At 45.8% G+C, this 21,279-nt stretch overlaps 4 protein-coding genes and 1 pseudogene across 6 annotated transcripts; 3 read left to right on the top strand and 2 right to left on the bottom strand.

The window, feature by feature from the left end:
- Positions 1 to 478: 478 nt before the first annotated feature.
- On the top strand, positions 479 to 3,387 carry LOC100845394 (PAP-specific phosphatase HAL2-like). Its single transcript, XM_010237637.3, has 4 exons — positions 479 to 1,108; positions 1,628 to 2,312; positions 2,593 to 2,954; positions 3,040 to 3,387. Exons 1-3 carry the CDS (start codon positions 709 to 711, stop codon positions 2,894 to 2,896), a joined length of 1,389 nt encoding a protein of 462 aa, XP_010235939.1. The 5' UTR covers positions 479 to 708; the 3' UTR covers positions 2,897 to 2,954; positions 3,040 to 3,387.
- A 177-nt stretch (positions 3,388 to 3,564) lies between these two features.
- LOC100842860 lies at positions 3,565 to 5,359 on the bottom strand. Its single transcript, XM_003570298.3, has one exon. The coding sequence runs from the start codon at positions 4,925 to 4,927 to the stop codon at positions 3,728 to 3,730; it is 1,200 nt and encodes a 399-aa protein (XP_003570346.1). The 5' UTR covers positions 4,928 to 5,359; the 3' UTR covers positions 3,565 to 3,727.
- A 3,856-nt stretch (positions 5,360 to 9,215) lies between these two features.
- On the top strand, positions 9,216 to 12,400 carry LOC100834520 (transcription factor SPATULA). Of its 3 annotated transcripts, none has more exons than XM_024461501.1 (8): positions 9,216 to 9,675; positions 9,757 to 9,855; positions 9,964 to 10,029; positions 10,142 to 10,207; positions 10,712 to 11,032; positions 11,149 to 11,218; positions 11,346 to 11,487; positions 11,893 to 12,074. In XM_024461501.1, exons 1-8 carry the CDS (start codon positions 9,556 to 9,558, stop codon positions 11,981 to 11,983), a joined length of 975 nt encoding a protein of 324 aa, XP_024317269.1. In that variant the 5' UTR covers positions 9,216 to 9,555; the 3' UTR covers positions 11,984 to 12,074. The 3 variants fall into 3 exon arrangements, with proteins under 3 accessions (XP_024317269.1, XP_024317270.1, XP_010235938.1); XM_010237636.3 differs by lacking the exon at positions 11,893 to 12,074 and adding an exon at positions 12,081 to 12,400 and having other exon boundaries at positions 9,221 to 9,675; XM_024461502.1 differs by lacking the exon at positions 11,893 to 12,074 and having other exon boundaries at positions 9,218 to 9,675; positions 11,346 to 11,722.
- A 32-nt stretch (positions 12,401 to 12,432) lies between these two features.
- On the bottom strand, positions 12,433 to 14,739 carry LOC100843467 (proliferating cell nuclear antigen). The gene is made up of 4 exons (XM_003570300.4): positions 14,294 to 14,739; positions 14,022 to 14,174; positions 13,847 to 13,944; positions 12,433 to 13,058 (listed from the first exon to the last, which is right to left on the bottom strand). Exons 1-4 carry the CDS (start codon positions 14,610 to 14,612, stop codon positions 12,837 to 12,839), a joined length of 792 nt encoding a protein of 263 aa, XP_003570348.1. The 5' UTR covers positions 14,613 to 14,739; the 3' UTR covers positions 12,433 to 12,836.
- Positions 14,740 to 18,691: 3,952 nt separating this feature from the next.
- On the top strand, positions 18,692 to 21,019 carry LOC112271704 (annotated as a pseudogene).
- The last annotated feature ends 260 nt before the right edge of the window (positions 21,020 to 21,279 follow it).

The raw sequence follows: 21,279 nt of genomic DNA, 5'->3' as shown, positions 1-21,279 counted from the left end.
ACCGCCTTATTCTCCCTGCCTCCACCTCGTTGATCGTCTTCCACATGGACAAGGAAGAGAGAGAGAGAGAGAGAGAGAGAGAGAGAGAGAGGGGAGTCGAACAGATTGGAACTTTGGTGGCGATGCATCGACTCCGCACATGACTTGCGCGCGAGAAGGGGTGAGGAACTAGGTGCGAGGGGTAGAAGAGTCACGAAGGTTAGTGCGAAAAATCATATGGCGAATATCTGAAAAAGAGACGCCGTTGTCCAGCTCAGTAGCCTACGAATCGAAAAATAGATCTCAAGTGCAATGTGGACCAAAAATAATTGGCGGTGCCAAATTTAAGTATGTGTTTCTTTTATTTGCAACTTGTTGGAGTAACGACTATGTCATTGCCAAGTTATAGGATCCGCAATGCAAATGCAATTTCCTTAATTACTTAGGTATACGCAGAAAAAATAAATTGATTCACAAAATTGGATTACACAAATGCTGGTGCTGGGTAGTGGTGGGAACAGGGGAAAGCAGAGGATGGCATGGAGTTCGTCACAACCCACGGCATCGGCTCGGGGCTGCGTTGCTCAGCAATCGCGGGCGGCGGCTAACGGGAGGTGGGGGGAGAAGCATCTCGGAACGGCCAGATTCCGCATAGTATATATCGGATCGATCGAGGCAGCTGAAGAAGAGAGAGCGCCGCGCCGAGGGTAGGGTTCGGATTCTATCGCCATGGGCAGCATCCGCCTCTCCGCCTGGACGGCCGCGTCCTCAAGCCCCGCCGCACGAGGCTTCCCGCCGTCGGACTGGCGCGGACGGGTGCGCGGGCGCCGCCGCCGCGCCCACTGCGCCCCGCCGTCGGCGCCACCGCCGCCGTCTCTGGGCGCGAGCAGCCGCCTCCGGGTCGGGACGCAGCACGAGTTGCTCTGGGATTGCCGCGGCGGCGGACTCGGAGGAGGGGGCCGAAGGGATTACGCCAAGGAGATGGAGGCCGCGGTGCGTGTCGTGCAGGTGGCCTGCACGCTGTGCCAGCGCGTGCAGGACTCGCTCCTCCTCGCCAACCCCGCCGGCTCCGGTTCCAACTCCGGCGGCGTGCACTCCAAGCTCGACCGCTCTCCGGTCACCGTCGCCGGTTCGTGCAGTCGCTCTTACTAGTAGTTATCATTGCGCATCTCAAACACAATTAGCAACTAGTTAAGTCAAACTGCAACTATGCCCTATTAGGAAAACAAATATTATTAGTCGTGTACTGCGAAAATATGTTGGTTGAGTCTCCATGCTTAAATAGAATGCTGCTTAATTAAAATAGTGCTGTTGACCAAATTGCGACCCTGTGTACTATCGGGTTTTTTATTTGCCATTTGACGAAGGAGATTAAGTGTTTGCACTAATACTGGTTGGCCTGTTACAATACTAATAGTGGACTGCTGATGCAATTCTAGCTGTATTCTCACAATGAAATGTAGTACTTGTTCTAGGTTTCAACATACTGTACCAGGAATAGCTCATATTCAACTATGATGCCACAAATTGGGTCTAATCATTAGTTCATTACCCCACTGAGTATAGGAGAAAGTTTGACTAACAGTTAGGTATGATAAGTCTTTGTGGTCAATACACCTAATAAATTTACCCATGTTCCTTATGCCAGATTGGGGCGTGCAAGCGATAGTAAGCTGGTTACTCTCAGATTTCTTTCGTGATGAAAGTGTGTCGATTGTAGCAGAGGAAGATGATCAGACGCTATCTAGCAGCGATGGCACGGCTTTGCTTGAGTCTGTTGTCGCGGCTGTCAATGGTTGCCTGGTTGAAGCTCCAAAGTATGGGCTGAGATCCCCAGAGAAAGACCTCAGAGCTTCTGATGTTCTTCAAGCTATACGAAAGTGTAGCTCTGCCGGAGGTCCGAAAGGAAGATTTTGGGTGCTTGATCCTGTGGATGGCACACTTGGTTTTGTGCGTGGGGACCAATATGCTATTGCTCTTGCCTTAATTGAAGACGGAGAAGTCGTGCTTGGTGTTCTTGGATGCCCAAATTATCCAATGAAGAAGGAATGGCTCAACTATCACCAACGATACTACAGGTTGATGTCTAAGGTTGCTCCCCCTGCATCAGGATCCTGGAACAAGGGTTGTGTGATGTATGCTCACAAAGGATGTGGTCAAGCTTGGATGCAACCATTGGTTCATGACTTTGGTATGCTTAACTGGCATAACTCAAGGGAGATTCAAGTATCATCCGTCAGTGATCCAGTTTCAGCCACATTCTGCGAACCTGTTGAAAAAGCCAACTCAAGCCATTCCTTCACTGCAGGACTTGCTCATAGTGTAGGCTTAAGGTCAGTTCTTAATTTCATTGTCTATGCAGTACTCCTAACCATGATGATATTATTCACTAGAGCAGAAATCATTTCACTGATTTATATCTGGTATCTGCTTGTTGGTCTCTGGTATTCCAGAATATGCTACTGGTTTACTTTCTTTTTTTACCACTTGTTTGCATTGCTAGTGGAATGAAGCATTTTACTATTGTTCCGTGTCATCTTCAGTAGCAGGTGAATTGGAACTTTTAGCTTTCGGGTGCACTGTTTATTGATACATATTTGCTTGTTTCTTCAGAAAGCAACCTCTGCGTGTGTACAGCATGGTGAAATATGCTGCAATAGCTCGAGGTGATGCAGAAATCTTCATGAAATTCGCTAGAGCTGGATACAAGGAGAAGATATGGGATCATGCTGCAGGGGTAGTCATCATTCAAGAGGCTGGTGGAGTGATCACGGATGCTGGAGGTTGCCCGTTGGACTTCTCCAGGGGCGTTTACTTGGAGGGTTTGGATAGAGGCATAATAGCTTGCTCTGGAGCATTGCTTCATCATAGAATTTTAGAAGCTGTTGATGCAAGTTGGAACTCCTCAACATTGTGATGCAAGCAACACAGACCCTTACAGTCAGATAGCCTGATGTTGGTCGTAGCATGCAAGAGTGAGTTCACGAAGAATTCTTGCTTTATCCTACCCTCTGATCAAAGCTTTGTTATGTCTTCTTACCGTCTGATATCTATGTACAGGTAACTCAACTCCTTTTGGATGGCAGAATTAGTCGTATTAGTTTCACCCCCAAAGTAGTGCAGCATGTAGCGTGATAGCTTGTCTGCTCATAAACAAGTTGCGGCATGTGATCCAAGAAAGCTGGCATTTGCATCTGTACAGATGTATACTAGCTAGGTTGATGGGTTTTATCGTTCCATTTTTCATCGGGGTGACAGCATCCATTAGATCAGTCAGCAAGTGCTCAGCACCATTCGTTGAGCCTGACAATATTGTCTGAACCCTTGACCAATGGACTAAATGATCGCTGATGTACTGTCTGCAAGTTCTTGCCTCTATACTGTGCCTACAGTTCTTCTCATTGTCTAGATGCTTGTCTTGCCTTGATATAAAAATATCTAAATTGTCACTCCATATGTAGTATACAGTCCGTTCCACAAAGAAATTATACCTTTCTCTTTTTATCAATATAGCATCGTGTTACACTCGTAAAGTCATACTCACACGCATTCACAAATCACACCATATGTATGCAGCTCATTCCACAAAGAAATTATATCTTCTTTTTTTATCCATATATAGCCTTGTGTTACACTTGTACAGTCACACTCACACGCATTCACAACAACAGCAAAAGTAGCAACTCTCTGTGATTTAAAACCAATGATACAGACTGCGTACAGTACAGCACTGGACAAGTCTGTAAAATTAGCTGGAGAGTTGCACGGAGCAGCACTGGCTGAAGAGCTCCTTGCTGCCGTCCTCAACGGTGTTCTCCTGATCCACCATCTTGGGCTGGAAGCTGCTCCACGCCGACACCAGCCCGGGCACGGCGCTTGTGTCAAAGCTGTGCACCAGCGACAGAGTCCTGAAGCTCTCCTCGTCGTCGTCGCAGGGCACCTCGTACCCGGCGAGGAAGAAGAGCCGGGTGCCGACGACGGCCATGGTGAGGTAGAGCTGCTGCGCGGACGGCGGGAGGCTGGCGAGGAGCGAGAGGTCGGCGACGGCCGAGTGGTCCATGACGCTCCAGATGTTGAGCTGGCCGTCGTAGGCCTCCACGTGGCCCTTCCAGCTGTTGAGGCAGTCGCCGGAGCTGAAGAGCCGCCCCGCCACGGCGACGATCTGGTTGGGCGGCACGTCCAGCTGCCACATGCCAGGCAGGATCTCCCACGCGCCACGCCCGCAGTTGAACACCTCCGCCGAGCTCCGCTCCAGCGCGCTGGACGACGACACGTCGCCACCGCCGAGCGCCGACGTGGCCGCGGCCGCGCTCGTGCTCTCCGCGAAGCCGCCCACCACGTGGAACCCGCCCTGCCACGTCACCCCCACGCACTTGTACCGCCGCGTGCTCATGTCCGGGAGCCGCGTCCAGCGGCCCTGGTCGGCGTCGTACACCTCGGCCGCCGCCGTGCCACGTGCGCCGGACAGCGAGGTCAGCCCGCCGGCCACGCAGATCCTGCCGTGGCACACCGCGCACGCGAAGTCGAACCGCGCGACGCCCAGCGGCGCGCAGCCCCGCCACTCGCCGCCGCGCGCGTCGTAGCGAAGCACGTCGGCACGCACGCCCACGTCCGTGTCGCGGTGAGACTCGCCCGTGAGGTCTCTGCGGCAGAGGCGGCCGCCGATGAGGAAGACGGAGTCGCCGAGGGCCACGACGGCGAAGCCCTTGAGGACGTGGCCAGCGGGGACCCCCGGGATGGGCCCCACCCTGCGCCACGTGTTGGCCCCCGGCTCGTAGCATTCGAGGCTGTTGGAGCCGCCGTGCGTGAAGCACGCGTATATCCTGGCGCCGTCGTAGACGCCGTTGTTAATGTCGCCGCCGCCGCCGCCGCCGACGCGTCCCCCGTCGTTGCTGCCGGTGCTGGACAGAGACGGCGAGGTGGCCACGTCGCCCTGCAAGGAACCCATGACGTTCGTTAATTCGATCGATCAGCTACTTGCTAGCTATAGCCTCTTCTTCTTCTTCCTTCATCAAAGGAAGAGAACCTAGCCAACCGGGGGAGTGTTGGAAGGAGAACATGCTGCATCTATTTATACACCCAAAAATTGGGCGGCTTCCATGGCGGGTGGACGGACGGATCGAAGCGTGAGGGAGGAGTTCATTGGAAACTCCGGACACGCCGTAGTGGGTGGGATCTGTCGAGCCATTCGCTAGAGCCTCTCCTTGTCGTCTTGTTCCCATGAACAATGGCGCCGTAAAAGAAAAATAATGCGGCGACATCGTACAAGGAGGAGCACCGAACAGGGACGGGTGCACGAGCTCATCTCCCACGGGTTTATTAGGCGCCCTGTTATCAATGGACACTTGGCAAAAATAGTAGTGGCGCGCCCCGGTGATACAAACCTGCTCCTAGCCATCTGATCTGCTTAAAACGTACCCCGAATCTCGTTTGTCTAATTATCGATAGAGAAACATTGACGTGCCTCAAAAACACTCAGAAACCTTTCAACATTTTAGCAATAATCATGTAGCAAAAAATTATATATATGTGTGTAACAAATCTTCATTCATTGGAGCAAAACACTTGCGGCCCCCGTTTGTCATCCATCATTTGGACCTAAAATTCTGAAATTTATTTTGCATTTTAGAAACCAACTTGTTTGTTTGGCACGGAATTGGCCACGTGAATTAAGTATCAAATCCCATGAAATCACATTATAACTAACCACAATTTCTCTCTAAAAGTCATCATTTCTATGGAGTGTCTCTCACTCTACAAATCAATGTGGTAGACAAACATGATTTTTAAACTTGAAATTCAAATGCAACCAAATAAAATTATATCAAAAATTGGATTTTATTTCATTTTTCCACCAAATGAAATGAAATGATGGATGTCAAACGAGCTGTTAGAGAAAAGGCCTAAAAATATTCATGATAGAAACCAACATTTGCAACATGATGGCCTTGTGTACGTAGCATGTTAAAACAACTTTGCCAATTTGAGCTCGTCGGAGTCTCGCCTTAGCCGGATCGGGCGACACTGAACCCGTTTCCATCATCTCGATGCCTTTTGAGCCTTAATGATATGGATACAACCTCTGTGAGTGTGAAGTCATACATGACACAAACTCCAGGAAGGAGGAGGAAGAGATGGAACTTAGGTGGAAGAGCATTAGCCACTCCTTATTGTTCCTTCATCAAATAAAATCCAAATTTGATTTGCACCCCGGAACAAAAAGGAAAGATGATCATGTTGTTAAGTACCGGATTGTTTCATTATTTGCAAACATTTTTTTAATTAGCCATTGTTCATGCTGAGATTTGTTTTATCTTAACGTGTAGAATGGTTTTCTATTTGGAATCTTGTGCACTGAACGATCGTGTTGTCCTTCTAGAAACTAAGAGATAAATATCGCGTTGATGTTGTCAATTCTTTTGTACTAGAATTCTGAACGTTGGTATATGGCGATCAACAATGTGCTGATTGCTGAACTTACAGTTATGTTATCGAGTTGCTTTTGTTCTCAGGGTGCGTGCATTGCATGCATGTAGCCGGTATCCTGGCTAACTTAATTGGAGGAGCAGAAGCTTTGTGGCGATCGCCCGTGGCAAAGCTGACACTACTATGAAATTATCGCAAACGGTACGAAATTTAACGGGAAAAGAAATCTCAGGTGATATTTTTTTTCTTTCTTTTGACTATGTTTGTGTACAGCGAATTGTATAACTACGAGGGCATCTTCAATAGTAATCTAGTACCAAGTAGTAATTTTCATCTCATGCTTTCTCTCTTCTCTTTCTCTTTTTTATTCCCTTCTTTCTTCTAGTGGGTCCACATGTCATTCTCTATTCATTCTTGGTACCCGTGCACAAGCTGTTACAACTGGTACTATTTTTTTGCAGCTCTCTCTCCTCCACATAGGACTAGTACCTATTGTTGGAGATGCCTTGAACACACATTGTCGGGGGAATATCACATACCAGTAGAGTACATATGCATAGCTACGGACAAAGAAATATACTACGGTCTACGGAGTTTTTAAAATGCTATATTCTCTGTATATTTTTATCTTAGATTATATAATTCATATTTGTAATCCTCTTTTTTATTTGAGCCAGATCAACAAGTGATGCAGTCTGCACACGTGACGAAGCATCGCCACCAACTGAGTCTTTTGTGGCATTGAAGATGTTGTAGCAAATCTGAAATAGTCGTACAACGACGGAGGGTCACGGGTGCATGGTATTTGCTAATGCACCCTTCAAACATTTCATAAATATTTCGAACAAATGCTTATGTGGTGCTACATAAGTTATTTTTTATTGCATAAATCCTTCAAACGTTCTGCATTTAACTTGGCATGAAATAATATTATTTTTTATCTCAAAACATATACCAGTTCAATCAAGACATAATGACAGAGTGCATGATAATTGTGGTATTCAATTTCTTGGTAACTTGAGAGGAAGACTCAGTGAAGATGAATAGAGGTCCACTAAGATCTTTATCGGAATAATAAAGCAATATTGCTGATATAAGTAATTCAAAAAGGGGTGGTAGGACCACGGAGTATGGGCCTGTTTGGTTGCCACCCTGGACTTGATATGCCTGGCCGGAGGATCCCTGAGAGCTGCCTGTGAGTTGTTAATTACTTGCCTGAAAACCTTCCTAGCTCAAGCCACCGAAAATGAGCGCCTGAGTCTGGCCTCCTTTCAGGCCTTGTTTGGTGTTAGTGTATTTTTTAGTCACTAGTGTTTTGGTATTTGAGGGTTTTGGGTGTTCACCCAAAACACTTAAAAACCCAAAACACTAGTGTTTTCTAAAAAAAAACACTAGTTTGAGAAGTGTTTTAATTTGGTACAAAAATGGAGTGTTTTGTTGGAAAACTAGGGATAATTTCCTCCAAACCCTTCCTACCAAACAACCATTTGAGGTTTGTAGTGTTTTTCAATTTGGAGTGGTTTATATCCTAGAAAACACTCTAAAAACTCTACTACCAAACAGGGCCTCAAGCGAGCGTGCCTGAGCCCTTGCCGTCGGACGCCGTCGGATCTGCATCGCCGGAGACCAAAAAAACCAAGCGATTTCTTCGTCTCGTCCTGTGACAACAACGATTTCAAGCCCCTGCCACCACCTCTAAGTTCTATCTTTGCTGCGGTGGCTGCAAACGAAAACCATGTCGTGCAGCAGCCGCCTCCAACCACGATGGTAGCTGCAGCCTGCAATCTCTACCGCTGCTTGTATAGATGCATGCAGGTATGAATTTCTTCTTGGATGCCAGGGTTGCTGCAGCAGATTGCAAGTGGAGCGGTGCCCCATGGCCAATTGGAGTTTTGCAATCGCTGGATCCATGTCCGCATGATTGTTCTTGTATGCTCATGGTTATTTCCGGATGCTGCAATTGATGAGTTGTGCTTGTTATTTTCACAAAGAGAACGGGATGGGACGAGGTGATTCCGATGAATTTTATGAGTTGAATCGTGGAATTGGAACCAATCTAGGAAGGAGAAAGGGATTGAACAAAGCGTATTTCCTTACTTTACGCTTTCTCAATGTTGAATGCTTAATATTCACTTTACGTTTCTCCTCAGGCACAAGGTCCCAACCAAACACTAAATTTTATTCCTGCCTGGTCAGGCTCAGATTAGCAAATTTTCAGGCTACTTCCAAGCATCAGATTTTGTCAGGCATGTTAGTCAGGTCAGCACCAAACAGGCCCCATATCACAGACACGATTGGCTCGTGGCCGTAATTTGTCAAATTTCATCGATGTCTAGATGGCTCGTGGGCGCAATTTGACAAATTTTATCAATGTCTGATAGCTAGGTCAGGGTATTCGTTTAGCGGCATTTCCTGCCTGTTTCGAAATCCGGAGTCATAAAACGTGTGATAAGACATGACTACCAGCACAAACATGTCCCTGACAGAACCACAGTACTACCGCGAAGGCAGCCGACCTCGCTGACGCTACTCACTGTCAAGGTGGCCCCACCAAAGAACGATCGATCAGCACAGCACTTGCGCTGACGGCTGACAGAGACGAGAGCTTCGCTAGCAGCTCCGCTCGTGCACCGCGGCAGCAGCGGCAGCGGGAGGTCACAAGACGAAACTGTTGAGCGTTGAAAGCGGAGCGGAACACGCCACTCCATTGATGGCCCGATGGCCCCCAAGCGTAAATGCGATGCGCCGTACGCAGACGAGCAAACAAACGAACTACCCGCGAATAAATGCGCCCTTCCTTTTCCTTCCCTTCCCCGAGACGAGACGAGCATAGTATGTTGCTACTGGACGGGGACGCGCGGAGAGAGAGCCGAGGAAGAGGGAAACGGGAAACCCAACAACGGGCAGCGGCGGGCGACCGCGCGTGAAAAGACGCCCCCGAAAAGCTCTCTCTCTCTCTCTCTCTCTGCTGCTGCCTGCAGCTTTCCTTGGCCCAAAGTCCCAAGGAAAAAACACAGGGTATGGGCTCCTGAGCAGCTGCTGCAGCTGCAGGCGGCGACCCACCAGTTCTCTTCTCTTCTCGACTCCTTGGTTCGTCATCGCAAGCTCTCTCTCTCTCTCTGCTTTCCTCTGTTCCGCGGCGTTGGCGCCATGATGGACGGGGGAATGGATCAGGGGCGCTTTGATCTCATCATGCGCCATCAGCAGCAGCAGCAGCACCAGGGCTTCGGGACGATGGCAGGGCTCGCCGGCGCCCCCTGCGACAGCGAGGTGCGTGCGCTTCGGCTGGGATCAATAATCCCCTTGCCGTTTCCTAGTGGTCGATCGGCTGTTAACTTTGCTTGGTTGCAGGAGGCGTTGGGGTCGTCGGAGTCGGAGCCGGCCGGCAGGCCGGCGCGGGCCCGCGGCAAGAGGGCCCGTGCCGCCGAGGTGCACAACCTCTCCGAGAAGGTTCCCCGCTCTCGATCTCGCAAACCAACCCATCCATTCCTTCATTTTGTTTCTTATTCTTCTCTTCCGTTTGGGAGTAACATTGATCGATTTTGTTGGTGCGTGCAGAGGCGGCGGTGCAGGATCAACGAGAAGATGAAGGCGCTGCAGAGCCTCGTCCCCAACTCCAGCAAGGTCACAAAAAGAAACATTGAGCTGTTGTTTTCTCCATTGGTTCTTGTCCCATTTTTGCTGTGTCACCTGTGGCTGGCTGGAAGCTGATCGGAGTGTTTTTCCGTGCTTGCAGACGGACAAAGCCTCCATGCTCGACGACGCCATTGAGTACCTCAAGCAGCTTCAGCTCCAAGTGCAGGTGAGCAAAATGTTTGCTGCGTTGTACTGTATTTGTCAAAAAAAATCGTCTATGCTGCATTACATACTGCTTGCTAGTTTGAATGTCTGGTACCTAGTGGGAAAAAAGTGTGCTTCCCTAAGAAAAGTCGTAATGTGCTGGTCAATGTAGTTAAAAGAATATCGAAAAAGGCTGCACGTTTCTTTTAATTTTTTAGGAATGTAGGAGTAGTTGTCTATGTTTAATGCAATTGCAATAAAAGATAAACTGGGCAGAACTTGTGGTGCTAAAATGTAGTACTGGATTTAGCTAGGCTGTCGCATCATTGGTTGAACAAGGAATAATTTGTGTTGACACTCTAGTCCCTTCAATATATAGTTTGCATTCCTGTTATTATCAAGGAGCCAAAATATTACCCTATCTATTCTAATGTCCATTTCTGTGTTTCTACTGACTGGGGAAATGCAAATGTATCGGGAAACCATTATATATAAATTGCCTTATGCATTTCAATTTGTGTTCCAGATGTTGTCCATGAGGAATGGTTTGTATCTGCCCCAAGTGAACTTACCAGTAGGAGCACCTGAGCCTCCAGCAGCACCACAAATGCCTGCGACAGTTAACCAGAACAGTATCGAAGCATCAAACCCTCTGGTTGCCTTGCTGCCTATGAATCAAATTTCAGGTGCTCAACATTCATTTGATCCTCCGAACCATGACCTACGGCAGCATCATGAGCCTTTTGTGTTGTCCGGTGTTCCTTGTACAACCACTCGAGGGCCTCGATTTCCTCCGGGGTCATCTCGGCCCGACCTTGAATCCCTTCAGTTAACTGTATCGGCCGAGGTAATTTTTCTGCTGAGTGCAGAGCATGAGCTTGGCATTGTTCCCTGAAACACAGAGTAACAAATTGTCAATACTCCCAATACAGTTTGTGACTTGTTTTCTCTCATGCACAACAGATGATCCTTCAGGAGAATGTAATGTTAGAGCATCGTCCAAGTTGTACACAACATGCCGTTTCTGTGCCAGGTAATAATGCATTTAGAGTAGACATTATGTGGCACCTAATGTTTGTGGAATGCCATGTCTTATCATCTTTGGCATTTTGGTAAACATACTGTTATCTTATTGGATTTCCCCTTTGTTCCTTCAATAGGGCATGACATGAAGCTTGTTAGGCAGGAAACACCCGTGCCACGGCCTGACCATCCTGGTGGATGTTCGATCTGGAAAAGGCAATCACAAGAGATGATGCCAAAAACTACAGAAAGCTTTCTGTTTATGCCACACTTGCATAGGTATTTTTCTTCCTGGAATGAATGCGTTTACAGTGGGGAGACTTTCTTTTCATGTTAGTCATACAGCCCTTTTTGTTGTATGCAACTTTTAGAAGTTAGCATTTGTTGAATTGAAGTATATCACTGCCTGCTTGATGTAAGCCTGTAACTTGTGCTTCAGTAACAGCAAAGGTTTCTTGATTCAAACTTATCATATTCTGAAAAACTCAGAAAAGGCACTACACCTGTTTGGTGAGCTCCCAGAAGCTTAGGTTGAAGTTACTGTTGCTGATAAACTGCTAATGTTTATTAGACTATAATTTCAGCTTGTGTTCTTTTAAGCGAAATCAATTCAGCTGATCCGCAGCAACTGTCGAGTCAACACTTCTCACAGAAGTCTACATTCCTACTCCTTACTTTGTCTAGATACGCACGACACTTGGGACGGGTGGAGTACTTGGTATCAGCAGTTACCCAAGTATTTACTATTTCAGCTATAATGCAGCATCTTTCATGACTTTGATGTCTTCTGTTCTTTTCGGCAGGTAGATATGTTAGCTCTTCAGATATACTGATTAAAAATACTCAGCTCTTCTCTTCACAATCCTGTGCAGATTTCAGAGCAGTGACGCTGACAGAGGTCTGAGGTCAGGATCAAAGTAACTTGTCACAAATGACTGAAGTAATGGTGGTCATCAGAAGCAGCTTGTCTAATGCAGACTGTAGTAGCTAGCAACTGATTAACATTCTCAATGTGAACTGTTTAATCATGTCATGTGAATATGATTCATATTAAGTACTCCAGTGTTGTAAGGCCATAGACCCGTATGTCACCAATATGAATCGGAAGACTGGATCATAAGGAGTCCATCTCCGATTCCACAATGAACTCTCTAATTCAGACTTCAGAGATACACCGTTGCTGAATTTCTCAGTCCTGCCAACTTGCCAAGCCAGAAATGCAAATCTCAAAACGTACAGCTCTATTGCTCAATGTGCTAAAAACTAACTCTACGATAAAATGATGATCTAGCCTAAATTTTGGCAATGGTTGCATAGTTTTGTTCCTCAGAATGCTGCCTCTAAAGCACAAACGAGGTATTTTCATGCTCAACCTAGCGTAGTCAGCTAAGCAAAACCAGAAGCAGCACACTACAGTTCCGCCAATGAAGTAAAATTCAGGAAACGAAATGAACATCACTAAGCTAACAACATTGATACCCTGAGGTCCAAAGATCCACAGAGCAGTCAGGTACAGAAGAGTAGCTAAAGCAAGCATAACATCCATTTTGCTTACAAACAATAGTTAAGCAAACAGTGGTCGTAAGACCTGGAAAAGCAAGCAGCATAAGCATATCCTTGAGATGCAATCATGACTTCATTTCCTCATCTTCTTCAATCTTTGGTGCAAGATAGAATCTAATGTAGCCCATCTCTGCAATCTTGTATTCAACCACCACTGGTAGTTCAGATGAAAGACTGATGGTCACTTGGTCCGAGAGTGGGCTTGCCTTGGTGAAGGAGTTCATGTACCTTAGGGCAAAGGTTAATGATACTGGTTCTTGCATCTCAATGATAGTAGCCTCCTCTGGCTGCATTGATAAAACCGACCATTAGACTACCATTATGTTACATGACCTTAAAATGGTACTCCCTCCGTTCCTAAATACTTGTCGCTGCTTTAGTACAAGTTTGCACTAAAACAGCAACAAGTATTTAGTAAAGGAGGGAATACTACAGAAAGTTAGAAACTAAAGAGCACTTCTAGATTACTATCATAAACGGATGTGCTGTGGAATTTTAGTTTAACTGGACAAAGCCATAGTGTAAAGACAGAACAAACAGTTGCAAGGAAAATAATAAGAACCTTCACTGCAGATTCTGTCACTAAGGGAGATCAGTGAGGCAATTACTATGCAGAAACTGCAGAGTTTGTTGTTTGTTCACAGAAGGGAACACATTTTGTGCTCATTTTCATACCTGAACTGTTGATACTCCACGTAATTACTTGTAAATGATATACTGACCAAGGAGGTGTTAGGTGTTAACCCAGCATGGCTGGAAGGCATAATCACAAGACGGGCACTCAACCATGGTAATAATAGTCGGTCTACCATTTCATTTCTATGTAGGTGTTATTTGGGATGTGGGCATCTTGTTATGCAAATGCCATGTGTTTGATCTTGTGAGATTGTACCAACTTGATATGGGGACAAGTAATATATTGACAATGGAAAGAAAATACCACTACAGTTAAGATTTTGCGCCACTTCCTAACAATTGCTCTGTATTATAGTATCTCTGAATTAATAATATAAATAACTAGGATGTGTAAAGCTTCACAGAGTACCCATTAGTGGTCATAACAGATATAAGATACCTTGTCAACAGTCTTGTTCTGTCTGCAAACTATGTTTGCAGTTCCAATGTCTCCAGCAGTGGAGAACTTGACACCCTCCTTGGTGACCGAGATGACAACTGCAACACAATATGTGAGAACATAGCTATCCCAGGGAACAGCAATTACAAGCGTGGGGGTTGGGGATTCATAATACCAGTGTCTCCGATGCTGCTAAGGTCCTTGCAGATCCTGGAGAATTCAGAAGACGGCATGCGTACAATGGCCTGGTACTCGGAGTCAGGGATTCCGAGGTGCTCGCTGTCGATGTCCATCAGCTTCATCTCGAAATCCGCAATCTTATCCTGATCTGTTCCATCAATCCATCCACACCGACACCACCGTCAAAATCAGCAAATACTGATCTGTTCCATCAATCCATCCACACCAACAAGCAAACGAGAGATGGGCGACAGATCGAGGACTTACTGGGGGACTCGAACATGAAGGTGACGGTGTCGGAGCCGTCGTCGGCCTTGATGGTGATGATGTCGTCGTTCCCGGCGCACCGGAGCATCTTGGCCATGTTGTTGAGGTTCATCCCCATGGAGAGGTTGCGGTCGCAGCGGTAGTGCTCGAAGCCCTCGGAGCGGAGGAGCAGCGCCACGAGCGCGACGTGGGAGGAGTCCATGGCCTGCAGCGAGAACCCCGTCCCGGAGCAGTCGAAGTTGGCGTCAGTGACTAGGTCACGGATCGCCTCCAGGACCTTCTTCAGAAGGCTCCCCTGCACCAGCCGTAGCTCCAACATGGCGGAAGCGGGCGGGTATTACTCGTCGGCGGCGGCGGCGAGAGAAGGGGATCGAGAAACCCTAGGATTTTGTGGGAGGGGAGAGGCGGGAGTGGGGGTTAGCAGATGGGGTGGGGAATTAATAGGGAACGATTTGGGCCTTTGGGGGCGCCGAGGGGAAAATGGGAGGGAGAAATTGGGGAAACCCGCCGCTGCCGCGAAATGTTTCGCGCTACCTTCCTATGGAAGATTTGCCTGGCAGCTGGGTCCGGAGAACACTTTGGTCCCTTATGTCAGTGAAAGAAATGGGGTACGATAGGCATTCTGTGGGGATGGATTTGGGAATGGCGGGTGTTTCGGAATCGGGCGGGAGACAGGAATTGCTTTCCCGCCATCTCGCCGCGGGCGCTAGTTCGTGCCTTCCCTGATTCCCTCCAACGATTTTGATTTTCTTGAAATTTTCAGATGACTCTTCTTTTTCAGCGAACGATCTGACTTTATATATTGACCAATATAAAGCTAGCCAAGATGGCCTTCTCTCAAAAAAAAGAAAAGCACACGTGAACTGAGCCTGACTCAGGTGGTCTGGTTTCTTGTGGTGAAATTAACCCACTCAGGTTCAAGTCCTAGACATGTGTTCACATTTCCTTGGATTATTTCAGAATTTAACCGGTGCTATTCTTTCAGTGGTCGTGTGTGCGTTCATAGGGTGAGCGTCTGCGTTTGTGCTGTGTTCTCAAAAAAAATACACAAAATCAAGCAAATTGAAGCACACATGAAAGGTGACGATCCATGTAAACATTAGGCTTTTTGTAGTCCCTCCCCTTTAATTTCACCTTTTTTAGCCTCAAAAATTTCACAATAACTCGGTAAAAAGAACGGCATAAAACCAAACTTCTTTGAAATAGAATAATCTATAGTGTTTTGAAAAACTGATGAATCTATAGTAGTAGTATTGTCATGAATTCAAATGGCGTGTCTGAGAAAACATGGATAATCAACGGCGTGATGTAGAGGGGAAATGCTTTGTATCTTTTTTAATGGAAATGGTTTGTGTTGATTTGGAGTTTTGATACGGGCCATCTATGTTTCCCGCACAAGGTTGGACTTTAAAAACCGAAACTTGGTCAAGATGTTTATTTCTCAGAAAACCTGCCTTAAATTATGAGCGGATTAAAGCGAAAGCATGCCAGCCCACTTTGTAGTCATGGACTCACCAATGGGTTGTGCTCTCTTTTCGATATAGAATGTCCAATGGACGATATTTTTAAGCTCGAGTGTCGAAGTGGGTTGTGGAATTCTTCGGTCAAAAGAGGCAGCTGGTCGCGCCACTAAAATCGACAATTTGACCCAAAGTCGATTTTTTTTAAACTGAACTCTGCGCGAAACTATTTCACAAATTTGACCCTTTTTTTAGCGCTCACATGCTCAGCGCTATCCTCTGAAGCTTAACGCCTTCAACTCCGGCGTTATCCCCTGCCAGCGTGGCGAAGCCGGACCACACGTGCGGTCATGTAGCGCCCGGTGTCTTGGTGCTATGCCTGGGCGCATCCAAGAGAGGCTTCAACGAGGAGGAGGTTCACAAATCAACGAATTTGGGGAGAGACTCAAGGGGGAGCAACCGTCAGCAACTTGTGTTCTTGTCCTCTCGAGGAGGAGGTTCTGCTGGCTCCAGCCCGAACTCTTCATCCCATACACTTTAGGGCACCGAAGGGTAACGCCGCAACAACTGGCGCTATGCACATAGAAATAACGCCCCGTCCCTTGGCGCTACACGACTGCACACGGGGGGCGATTGTGCCACGCTAGCAAGGAGATAACGCCGCCAGACTAGGCGTATGCTTCAGAGGATAGCGCCGAGTATGTGGGCGCTAAGCGAAAGGGTCAGATTTATGAAATAGTTTCGTGCAGAGTTTAGTTTTCAAAAAAATAAATCAAGTTTGTCGATTTTCAGTCGCACCATTTTGTGGGGTATGCTGTTGGCACCAAATAAAAACTTTCGTTGGTCCAAATCGGGAAGGACGACATTTTCATTCTCGATGAAATGGCTACAAGGTACAGATTTTTCCCTCTGCCGTGCACATGTGAGATTTTTCCCTCTGCTGTGCACATGTTAATTGACTATATGAATGTGATTGCTGATGGGTGATGAGTATTGTAGTACATCAAATGAGATTTTTCCCTCTTGCATCGTAGTGCACCAAATGTGATGAATATTGCTTTGCAGTGTGGTTGGTGATGGATTTTTCATGAGCATGATGGTAGATGATGATGCGGAGGTTATGGACGACGAGGGTTTATTGATCCATCTCCTTCGAAAGGGTGGCAAGTGAACTATACCATTCAAAGAGGATGAAACTTTGGTGTTGGCATGGGAGGCCATCACACTTGATGCAATTCTTGGAGTTGAGCAAAGTGGATCTACCTATTGGCAACGTATCCATGAACACTACCATCAAATCAAGAAGACATCGGGTGACCGAACTCAAAAGTCATTGACAAATAGGTGGTCGGCCATACAAGATACATGCAACAAATGGGCTTCTGCAATGGAACAGGTTGAGCGGCTCAACCCAAGTGGAACAAATCAAAATGATAGGCTAAATATGTTAACTTGCTGTCTTCTTTGCTGTCTTTCTTTGGATATATTGTCAACTTGCTGTTTTCTTTCTTTGGACTATGTTAATTTGATGACTTGCCAAATTTATTTTTGTCAACTTGCTGTCTTTCTTTGAGCAGACCAACATTGCCCAAAAGTACTTCCGGCAATTGACATCAAAGAAGGGGAAGCTAGAAAAGCCATTCAATATGCAGCATTGCTATGCTTTGCTTCTCCATGATGAGAAGTGGAGGACACGAAATGATGAGGTGCCAAACAAGAAGAGCAAGTCCGCAAGCAACTCATATTCTCCTGATGTTGAGACTATTGGTGATAGCTCTGATGAGAGTGGCTCCGAGGGTGCAAAAAGAAGCCTACACCAAACTCTGGAAAAAGAGGCCACTTGGGAGGAAGAAAGAGAAAGCAAGGTTGAAGAAGGAGAAGGAGAGTTCATGTAAAGACTTCATTGAGATGATAGTGGCAACAAGGAAGTCACTTGCTGCTGAGAGGAAAGAAAAGAAGGCTCGGACGTTTATGCAAATAAGAGGGATGGAAAAACGAAGGATTGCATTCGAGGCGCATCGTGTCCTGTTGGAAGAGCGTAGGATTGCAATTGAGGAACGACAAGAGAAGAACAAGCAAGAGAAGAGGGAACTCATGTTCATGAACTCATCTAACCTTGATGACCAGGGAAAGGCTCACTTGAAGCTCATGCGTGATCAGATAATGGCGTCCAAGCCCATGTGTGGTTTCATGCTCGGATGATGCATTTTGGTTAAATGATGATCTATTTATGTTTGCATTTATCTATATGAACATTTTGTCATGTTAGAAGGTGTTTTGAGAAAAGCAGAAAATTTAGGAAATCGGTTTAGGGAACCTGCTGGAGAAGGACTATTTATTGCACTAGGAAATGGAACTACGTAATCTCCCCGTGAAATCAGAAACAATTTCGAACATAACAGCACAGGGGCGGACGCACGTTGACGTGACTGGGGTCCCAGGCCCCCAGTCAATTTTTCGTTTCCCTTATAGGTGTTCCGTTCCCTACTTCGTATGCCCCCAGTCAAGTAATACGTATGCCCCCAGTCCATCTCTCCCTGTTGCCTATTTGCACAAGTTGGACCTGACTCACGGCCCATGGACAGCCCAGCTAGGTACTTGCATGTGTATACCAACAGGCGTTTCGCTGCTTCTTCTCTGCCTGACGGCTGACGCTTCGACTTCGTGGTACGACGGTTCGTATACGAAACAAAGCCATAAACGCCGCCAGGCCAATCACCGATCGCCCGACACGGCGACGCCCATCACCGGAGGGCGGAGGCGCCAAGCTAATTGCCAGGCGCCGGCTGCTCACGTTGTCCCCAAATTCTTCCGTCAGTTGTCCCCAAATCAAGGTTATCGGTTGTCATCAATCTATTTTACAGATTTCTTTTCTTGACTGCGCAATCTATTAGATGGTCATTTGTAGTAAATGTTTTATTTATCTGGTAGGGAGATAATGGACAGATTTTTGAAAAGGAATGCTGGAGTGCCTGAACTAATTGACTTAAACAAGCTTCCGAGAGATCCAAGTAAAAGGAAGAGGATGTCAGATTATCACCCCAATCAACAAACAGGAAGAGATAAGGAGGAAGTACTTATGTTGGGGACCTTTTCAGCCTCGTGATTGTGAGTTTGCGTATACCCCATTTGGGAAAAATAAGAAGATGAGGCGCTTCAATCCAGATTGGTATGAAAAGTATGCTAATTGGCTAGAGTACGACCCCAATGAGAAAAAAGCCTTTTGTTTTTGCTGCTATTTGTTTAGGGACATCATCAAAGACAATCACCATGGTCATGATGCATTTGTAGTAGATGGGTTCAACTCATGGAATAAGACAGAGCGATTGGTGACTCATGTTGGTGACCGTAATAGTTTTCATAACAGGGCACTCAAAGGTTGTGAGGATCTAATGAAAAAGGATCAGTCAATCCCTGCAGCCTTGCATAAACAGAGCCAAATTGAGAAAAATGAGCATCTCATTCGTTTAATGCTGCAATTGATGTTTCCCGGTACTTGCTGCATCAGGGACTGCCTTTTCGTGGACATGATGAATCAAAGGAGTCTGAAAATAAATGAAATTATCGAGAGATGATGGATTATACTATCAAACAGAATGATGTTATTGCCAAGGCATTTAAGAATGCTCCCCATAATAATCAAATGTTGTCTCCATCAATTCAAAAAGATATTACAGAGTGCTTTGCAAGAAAAATATTGGACATTATAAGGGAAGAAATTGGCAATGGTGGTGTGTTCAGCTTGTTGGTTGATGAGTGTCGAGATGTTTCGGACAAAGAACAAATGGCAGTGGTTCTTCGATATGTCAATAAAAGTGGAGTATTAAATGAAAGTTTCGTTGGTGTTGCTCATGTAGAGGAGACAACAGCCTCTTATCTCAAGTTTTCCATTGATTTTATACTTGCAAAATTTGGTTTGAGTCTAAACCAAGTGAGAGGCCAAGGTTATGATGGAGCAAGTAACATGTCAGGTGAATTTAATGGTTTGAAAGCTAAAATTTTGAGACAGAACATCTCTGCATATTATACACATTGTTTTGCTCATAAGCTTAACCTAGTTGTTGTGGCCATTGCAAAGAAAAAAATTGACGTTGGCAATTTCTTTGATATGATATCACTTTTGTTGACTGTGGTTGGTTCATCTTGCAAAAGAAAGGACATACTTCGAGAGAGTCACCAAGAAGAAGTGAGGAAAGCAATTGGAAGTGGAGAGATTGCTACAGGAACCGGACTGAATCAAGAACTTGCTCTTCAAAGACCGGGTGACACTCGATGGAACTCTCATTATAAAACATTGGTGGGCTTATCAAAGATGTTTCCTTCAGTTGTTAAAGTTCTAGAATATGTTCAGGAAGATGGCACCGATGGAATTAAGAGACGGCAAGCTAATGGCCTATTAAAATATTTTCAGTCATTTGAATTTGTATTCTGTTTACATATGATGATGATGATTTTAGTTTTGACAAATGGGCTGTCAAAAACATTACAGAGAAAGGACAAAGACATTTTAAATGCAGTTTCAGATGTGGAATCCACCAAGCGAGAGTTGGAAAAGCTTAGAACTGATGAGGGCTGGGATTCTCTTTTGAACAAGGTATACTGCTTCTGCAATAAGCATGACATTTCCGTGTTGGACATGGAAAAAGAATATGTGAATCCAAGCAAGCCAAGACAAAAGACCGGCATTAACAATGAGCATCACTTTCGTATAGATTGTTACTTTGCTGTTTTGGATCTATTAGGAAAAGAGTTCCATGACAGATTCAATGAGGTGAATTCCGACTTGCTTATATGCATATCTGCTTTGAGCCCGAGTGATTTATTTAGCTGTTTTGACAAGGAGAAGTTGATGAAATTAGCGACATTTTACCCAAATGATTTTAGTGACATGGATATGGTGACTCTTGAGCATGAACTGGACCTGTACATAGATAATGTACTCCATGATACACAGTTTGCTACCTTGAAAAGCATAGTTGATTTAGCTAAACTGATGGTGGATACAAGGAAGCATCTTTCCTATTATTTTGTCTTCAGGGCTTTGAAACTAGCACTTACTCTTCCTGTTGCCACTGCAACCGTCGAGAGATGTTTTTCAGCTATAAAGATTGTAAAGAATGCTTTGCGGAACAAAATTGGGGATGACTATATGAGCCATAGCCTGATTTGCTTTGTAGAAAAGGGTATGCTAGACACAATCACCAATGAAGTGATAGTCGATGAATTTCACAAGATGAAAAATCGTCGTGGGAAGAATGCAGTGTAATGTAGCTTATTCCCTTTCTTTGTTTACTGTCATTAGTAATCTGTTTACATAGCTAGTACTATTTAACTCATATTTTCTCTCCACAGGTAACGCTATTACTTGGGAAGCAACTGCAATTTGTCTCCGGTCCGCATTAATTTACAGGATGTCATATTATGCTATCTCAGTGTCATTTTTCTCACTTGTCAATAAAGGTTAGTTCACTGCAGTGATAATGTGTCTAGACTTTGTATTATATTTAGACATTTAATACTACATTA

Source organism: Brachypodium distachyon, chromosome 3 (genome assembly GCF_000005505.3).
Source record: "Brachypodium distachyon strain Bd21 chromosome 3, Brachypodium_distachyon_v3.0, whole genome shotgun sequence".
NCBI lineage: Eukaryota > Viridiplantae > Streptophyta > Magnoliopsida > Poales > Poaceae > Brachypodium > Brachypodium distachyon.
This window is presented reverse-complemented; position numbering and strand designations above follow the sequence as displayed.